The sequence below is a fragment of the Trachypithecus francoisi genome, unplaced genomic scaffold (genome assembly GCF_009764315.1).
Source record: "Trachypithecus francoisi isolate TF-2019V2 unplaced genomic scaffold, Tfra_2.0 Contig01665, whole genome shotgun sequence".
Taxonomy (NCBI): domain Eukaryota; kingdom Metazoa; phylum Chordata; class Mammalia; order Primates; family Cercopithecidae; genus Trachypithecus; species Trachypithecus francoisi.
The window spans coordinates 137,384-144,687 of NW_022681447.1; the positions used below are offsets into that span (position 1 = coordinate 137,384).

General features: G+C 59.3%; 1 protein-coding gene across 3 annotated transcripts; it reads right to left on the reverse strand.

The window, feature by feature from the left end:
* Nucleotides 1–734: 734 nt before the first annotated feature.
* MIEF2 (mitochondrial elongation factor 2) lies at nucleotides 735–5,996 on the reverse strand. 3 transcript variants are annotated; one of them, XM_033196355.1, is made up of 5 exons: nucleotides 5,803–5,911; nucleotides 4,818–4,972; nucleotides 3,662–3,815; nucleotides 3,280–3,442; nucleotides 735–2,811 (listed from the first exon to the last, which is right to left on the reverse strand). In XM_033196355.1, the coding sequence occupies exons 2-5, from the start codon at nucleotides 4,850–4,852 to the stop codon at nucleotides 1,757–1,759; spliced, it is 1,407 nt and encodes a 468-aa protein (XP_033052246.1). In that variant the 5' UTR covers nucleotides 4,853–4,972; nucleotides 5,803–5,911; the 3' UTR covers nucleotides 735–1,756. The 3 variants fall into 3 exon arrangements, with proteins under 3 accessions (XP_033052246.1, XP_033052236.1, XP_033052225.1); XM_033196345.1 differs by having other exon boundaries at nucleotides 4,818–5,041; nucleotides 5,803–5,905; XM_033196334.1 differs by lacking the exon at nucleotides 4,818–4,972 and having other exon boundaries at nucleotides 5,803–5,996.
* Nucleotides 5,997–7,304: the final 1,308 nt, after the last annotated feature.

Sequence of the window (7,304 nt, forward strand, 5' to 3'; positions counted from 1 at the left end):
GGGGCCCACACTCATGATCCAATCACTTCCCAAAGGCCCCATCTGCTGTTAGCAGTGCCTTGGGGGTTAGGATCTGAACATACAAGTTTAAGGGGACACAAACTTTCTGTCTGTGACAAGTAGGGTAGGTGGAAGGAACAGATGAAAAGCTTGGTGTTGCTTTAGTACTGGGAACCAACCAGTTTGGGATGTTTCTTCCTGCAAGGCTGAACCAAGCCCCACACCATACTTTCTGTAATCAGTGGGCTGTTGATGGCCCTTCAGCCATGCCCATCAGTTTTTAGAAACTTTTGTTTTGTTTTTTCTTTTGAGACGGAGTCTCGCTCTGTCACCGAGGCTGGGGTGCAATGGCGCAATCTTGGCTAATTGCAACCTCCACCTCCCGGGTTTAAGCGATTCTCCTGCCTCGGCCTCCCGAGTAGCTGGGACTACAGGCGCCCGCCACCTCACCCAGCTAATTTTTGTCTTTTTAGTAGAGATGGGGTTTCACCATGTTGGCCAGGATGGTCTCGATCTCTTGACCCTGTGATCCGCCCACCTCGGCCTCCCAATGTGCTGGGATTACAGGTTTGAGCCAGCGTACCCGGCCAAGATGCTACTTTTTAAAGTAAACTCTACCACCTCCAACTGACCTCAAGCACCCTTGCCTAAGTGCCAGGTCAAGCCACAGTACTTACAGAAAACCTCCAACAGCTGTGTATGAAAGTGCCAAGACCCCCTTATCCAGTCTGAGTTATACGTGTTAGAATTTTCTTTTATTCTTGTTCATCTCTTGGAAGCAGAGCTTCGTTTCAGCAGGAAGGATACCAGAGGCAGGAGGAGGGTCACTTGGGAAGGGAGGTGGAATCTCCCTCCTCTAGCCCCCCTGCTACCTCTAACAGGCTTCAAAGTCAAGCATACAGCCATCGGCTGAGAGCAGTTCATTTTGGCACACTGGGAGGCCGGCTCTGCGCACTGGACCTCTCTGGTGGGGGATCAGGCCCTCTGCGCTCCAGTGGGGCCTGGAACAGCTCCAGTGATATGCCCCAGCTGTGGGCTGGGGGCGCAGCACAGAGCCTCAGCTCCCCAGGGCCCTCAGCTGCTTGAAGAAAACACTCACCTGGCTGGAGGGATAAAGGGCCTTGCCCTGAGGTATCAGGTGGGTAGCAAGTCACACTGAGCTCCTGCTCCAGGGCTCGAGAACACAAGAAAACTAAACGCACAGAAGACAGCAGGAAAACGCCATCCTTTAACAGCCAAAAAGCTGTCATTCAGGGGCACCAGGTGACTCCAGCCCCCGGGGGGCAGAACAAACACACCATACCTACCACCAGGCACCAGAGGCCTCAAAACGCCTGGAGCTGGGGCCGGAGAAGGCGGTAAGTCGCCTTCTCTCAGCAGAAATGTGAAGTTGGCCTTCAGCTTCTGCCCAGGATGGCAGAAACCACATTCTGTCGGTGGATTGGTTGCTGGTGATGGACACAGCCAAGGTCCTGGGGTTGGCCCCAAGGGCTGAAAAGGTGCTTGCAGAAATGGCTGGCACTCCAAGCTGCCTGAGCCAGCCCAGCCGTACTCAGGTGACAGTGACCCAAGCTCTCTGGGCTCAGGGTTTACGGCCACCATAGCCCAAGTACATCCCGATGCCCTGGGTTGAAGTAATGTACCCTCTCTTGTTCTGGCTAAAAGCTAGAGAAAAACCACTATTCAAATCCCCGGAAGGGAGGTGGGTGCAGCTTCCCAGCATTAGAAAACATGCCAGCCACCCGTTCCCACCCACCTAGAGCAGCCCCTCGGGCTCCTGTAGGCCACTGTACAGTGCATAGCCAATGTCGTCAATCTCCTCTTCACGCAAGCTGCTGAAGAGGTTCACGCTGGGGTTGAAGTGGCAGGGCAGGCTGGCCTGCTCCAGGCTGCCAATGAGCAGTTCCAAGGCTTGCAGGAAGCGCTCACCCAAGGCCTCCTCCGTCCAGTCCACATTGTCCTCCCCCAGACGCAGGACCACCTGGGTCAGGTGACCCCGGCCCAGCTGACCCAGGGCCGAGCAGCCACGGCAGACAGCACACAGCAGCAGCAGCAGCCGCCGGCGAGTCCCAGCGTCATGATCGTCCAGGGCTCGCAGCCTTGCAGCCTCCACTGGATACAGGTCCTGCAGCCAGAGGTTCCCTGCCAGCCCCTCCAGAGGCCAGGCCAAGAGGAGGCGGTCATCAGCATCGGCTCCAGGGACTGCCACAAGCACAGCCACGGTGAGCTCCAGGCGCTCGTGCTGCACCTCGAGCAGCAGCTCCTCTGAGGCCATGCTGGGCCAGATCAGGCACCCAAGAAGACTGCCAATGGCCGGCCAGTTGACAGAGGCAGCCAGCGCCTTGCGGAGTAGCTCCAGCAGGATGCGGGAAGAGAGGTAGCCCCCGACCAGGAAGCGGTCCCAGGGGCTGCTCCCGCGGGGGCAGAACTCAAGCTGAGTCCTGCGCACGGCCCAGCAGCGAGGGTCCCTCGCCACAGTGTCCACGCCCGGCACCAGGCTCCATAGGCCCGGCTCCAGCACCAGTGGCACCAGGAGACGCACATGGTCCGCGGCCCCTGCCTGCAGCCCATCATACAGCGGCCCCCCAGGCACAAATGCCCCAAAGGGCAGTTCTGGGAACTTGCTCCGAAAGTAGGCCTGCAGCTCCAGGGCAATGTCGCCAGCCAGCTGTTTGGCCAAAGCCACCTGGGCTGCTGGGATGGTCACACGGTCCCGCTCGAAGGCCAGCAGCCTCTCCTGCAGTGTCAGACACAGCGGTGCTGGGGAGCTGAGCTGTGGTGTCACCTCAGGATCAGTTTCTGCAGGCCCCTCTGCAGAGTGAAGGGGCGGGGAACATGTCGGAACAGCCTGTGATTAGTTAAGAAAACACCACCGACAGCTAGCTGTGTGACGTCCCAGGGCCTCACTTTCCTCATCTGCAATGGCACCTGAGAAGGCACTCAGTTCAGGTCCTCACATATAGTGAGCACTTGGTGACGAGTTCTCATTGTCCCAGAGTCCAATACCCTGGCCCTACGGCTAAAACAGCTTCATGCAGAGTAGGTAGGTAGTCACGCCCCTCTGGGCCTCAGTTTCCCCATCTAAAGCTCCCCACCATCACAACGCTGCCACTTTGCTCCAGGAGCAGGGCAAAGAAACACCACCCCCATTAAATGTCTGAGGACCCCACAACCCAGAGAGAAGCAGGGACTCGCACAGGGCCACACAGTCAGTCAGGGCAAAGCCTGGGCTGTGTCTCTGGAATGTGACACCAACAGAGGGGAAGGAGTGCCACTCACCTGGGGCAGAGGGCGAGGGGGCCAAGGGCAACACTGGCTGGCTGAGGGCAGCAGGTGGAGGCCGGGGCTGCAGGTGTGGTGTGGCCTTGAGCAGGCTCAGTTCCTTCCAGCTGTCTCCCTTGGTGTCATCCTCGTCCCGCGGGCTAGTGGCCCTGTCAATGAACTGCAGGCAGAGTCACACAGATCAGTGTATATGAAGTCTGGGCAGCCATAGCAAAGCCCAGGGGCAAAGGAGACCAGGGTGCAGGGTGGAGAAGCAGGTGCCCTGGGCTCCCATGAAGGCCTTGGGCAGTCCCCACCCCTCCCCAGGGCCCCTCGGAAAAGCCCAACCCTGTTGTCCTCCTGTAGGAGACCCAGGCATGACCTGCCCACTTGGCCTTACCCGCTTCACGGCCAGGGTGGCAATGCCCAGCACAGCAGCCCCGCCCACGCCCAGCACTAGGCGGGCATTGGCCAGGAGGAAGTCCACCATGCTGCCCAGCCCCTCGTCGCCACGCCGCTTCCCCCGTTTCTGGGAGAACTCTGCCATGGTCTGCCTGTAAGAGAGCCAGGGGTGAAGGGGCAGCTCAGGTGCAGGTGGCCAGGCTGGGAGAGGGGCTGCTGCGGACAGGTGCTCTGGCTGTCCTTATGCTGGGTAAGAGAGCTCAGCCCATAAGGGGGGCTTTCTGAGAACTTCTCAAGAAAAAGGGGCCACCCATCCACAGGGCAGGACACCAAGGTCCTGGGAAACCATGTAAAGTACCTAAGAAAGGGCAGGGATGGGATATGAACTTGGGTTTTGGGGCCCCAAGCCCCCATCTCTCACCAGGAGATGAGGGAGCTGCCAAGCCCCTTCCCCTAAAGCTGCAAACAACCCACTCCCTGGAAAGAAGCTTGCAAAGGCCCTGAGGCTTGTGCAGGTATAGGAAGGGGCCGCTCTCCCTGGAGCCCACCCTCCAGGACCTCTGACATCACCAGGGTGTCATCATCCCCATCCCTACGTTACAGAGCCCCAGGCTGCCAGCTCACAAGTGAGTGGTGAGGTCTCCAACCCACGACTGCAAAGCCTCCAGACTCTCATCACCCACAGAGTCTGACGGATTCGCCCTGTGCCAGGTGGCCAGGTCCTCAGCAGCAGCCTCATCTGAAGGTCCCTAACCAGAGGGCACGGCAGCCCTCTCTGATAACCTCTTCAGAAGAGCCCAAAGTCCAAAGAAGACGAACAATTTGGGGCCCCAGCCAGTCTGGGGGACCACTGGAACCAGTCACCCTCCAAATCTTGACAGGGTAGCCCCAAGAGGTGGAGCTACCAAGTCAGAGCACAGGCAGAGTGAGACCGCCCGAGCTGCCCAGGCAGGCCAATGCAGATGTGCTTCTCAGGGTTGAAGCCCATTTGGCAGGGCAGAAAGGGCTGCCCAGTGCCTCTGTCCAGAGGGCTCCCTGGGCCTCTCAGTCTTGGGACAATGTGTAGGTAGTGGTGGGTGATGCTTCTCAGTTGCCGTAAGGCCAAGCAACAGAGAAAGGAAGATGAGGGCTTGGGCCCCAGCCTGTTTGCTCACCTGTAAGATGGCATACGCAGCAGTGAGGGGCACATGTGGGCAGGCTTGAAGTGTGTGGCTGGGTGGGGCCCAGTACTTGGGAAGTGGAGGCAAAGATCTCCTAGGGCCCAGTCCACGTTCCTCACGTTCTGCGAGGGGGACACTGCCCTCAGGCCCTGGGAGATGAGCTGGGCTGTGACCTTCGGACATCAGTTAGACACCAGGCAAAACTCTCCCAGGGAGGCCTGAGCAGATGACCATGAGGTCACAGCCTGCCCGGGCACCAAGGACTTCTGCCCTGCCAGAGTATCGGTGCCAGGGGCCCAGTTGCCAGGTGACCAGATGCCTGGAGTAGCTGAAGCCCGAAGCGCTGTGTGACTCAGCCCCGTACACCGTCTATTCGCCCCAGACTAAAAATAAGACGGTCTCTGGGGAGATCCCAGGCCAACCGGGTGACTCGCCATAGCCCCAAGGCCGGTTTCAGTCTCCTCATCCGTGACTCGGGAATCAATAATGCCACCCACCCTCAGAGAGACCAGGAATCTACTTTGCAAACTGTAAAGCGCTTTAAATACTCCCAACCTGTCTAAATTGGGACTTAGCCCCACCACTGGCGGGGTCGCACAGGCCTCAGCCCACAGCCTTCCAGATCTGGGAAGCAGGAGAGGGCACGGGTGGCTGAAAATAACCCGAGTTTGCCCAACGAGGCCCTGGAGGCCGTTTGGCCTTCCCTCCTCCGCCAAACGCGCCTGCCGTGGGCCCGGGCGGAGCAGGCCCCAGCAGCAGCCCTAGGTGGGCGGGTGACGCCCGGTTCGCAGGGAAACCAAGAGACCGAGAGGGGAAGGGGGCAGGGCTGGGATTCGAACGCGGCCCTTGGTCCCCCAAAGGTCCCCTCCCCGCCTTCCCCAGCCGTGACCACGGGCCACGCCCCCGATCTGCGTTCCGTCGCGCGCCAAGCCCTGAGCCCGGTGCCCCTGGGAACCGCCCCGCCGCGCTCCAGCTGTACCTGCGTAGCAGCTTCCGCACAACAACCGGAGGAGGCCGCGGGACCACGGCCCCTGAGCTAGGACCAGCCTGGGACTGGAACGTGAAGAACCCTGGAACCTGACGTCGAGGTCCCCGGGGGCGGCCGCGGACTTCGCAGCACGCAGACAAGCAGGCCCTAAGTCCAATCGGAGCGCTTGAGCCCGCAGGTGCCAAAATACTGCGCGGCTCAGCCAATGAAGGGCAGGCCCCGCCCCCCAGCCGACAGATGCGCTCCCTTCGGGGCGGGACTCCCTGGCGCAGTCCGGATTTAAAGGTGCAGGGCTGCATTCCGAGCCTGCGACCAGGTGATGTGATAGGCAGCCCTCCAGGAAGTCTGTGCGTTGCAATGTGAGCCTCCGGTGTGGAAAAAGTTGTCTGGGTCCCCGTTCCTTCCGGGAGCCAGGTAGAGAGGCTGCATATGGCTAGAGGCCCGGCACATCCAACCTGTTAGATCACCTCTGCGAGAGAGTGTCTTGGTGGCCTCGTTCTTACCTGTGGGCCTGTGAGGCACAGTGTGGCGAAAGCGCCTACCCCTGCCACCTGCTCCGTGCGAGCTTATGTGGGCCATTCTCCACCTGGGTCTGTTTTTCTCCTGTAAAATGGGGACACTAGACCCCCTCCTCCCCTACGAAGGATGGCTGGGCATGTAACAGCTGTGGCTCATTTATCGGGGTCCTGCTATGTGTCAGCCAGGGCGAGCCCCCTGTGAACAGCGGGGACCAAGACGGATGCTTCTCTTCTGGAGCCTCCCTTTGTAGGGGGGCACGAGCAGAGTGGTGCTGACACTAAGTGGGAATAATAAACCTGGCACACAAAACAAAACGGAATAATAACCTGCCACTCATGCGCCTGCTGTATGCTGCGGGCTACACGTGCATTCTTTGTTCATTTGCTTATGGTGACAACCTTAGGAAGCATTTTACAAATGAGGAAACTGGGTAGGGCGTGGTGGCTCACGCCTGTCATCCCAGCACTCTGAGAAGCTGAGACCGGAGGATCACTTGAGGCCAGGAGATCAAGACCAGCCTGGGCAATGTAGCAAGACCCCCGTGTCTACAAAAAATAAAAATAAATTTAGCCAGGTGTGGTAGTCTGCGCCTATAGTCCCAGCTAATCGGGAGGCTGAGCCCAGGAGTTCGAGGCTGCAGTGAGCTATGATCACACCACTGCACTCCAGCCTGGGCGGCAGAGCAAGAAGACCCTGTCTCAACAAAATAAAAACAACACATGAGAAAACTAAGTCCAGAAGCTGGAGAGCTAGGACCCGAGGACCCAGGTGTCTCACTACCACCGGTCAGCCAAGTACAGGCACTTCCTGGGCCCCTGCGACCCGGGGCCGGGGTTTAGAAGCTCTCCTAGGTCAGGGCCAGCTTCATGTGCTGCAGCAGTACAGGGGACGGTGCCTGGCCCAGCGGCCGTTACGGCCCCTGCCCTGAGACGCTGGGACTTAAGCCTGGAGATGGTGGAAGCCTCCAGGTCCTG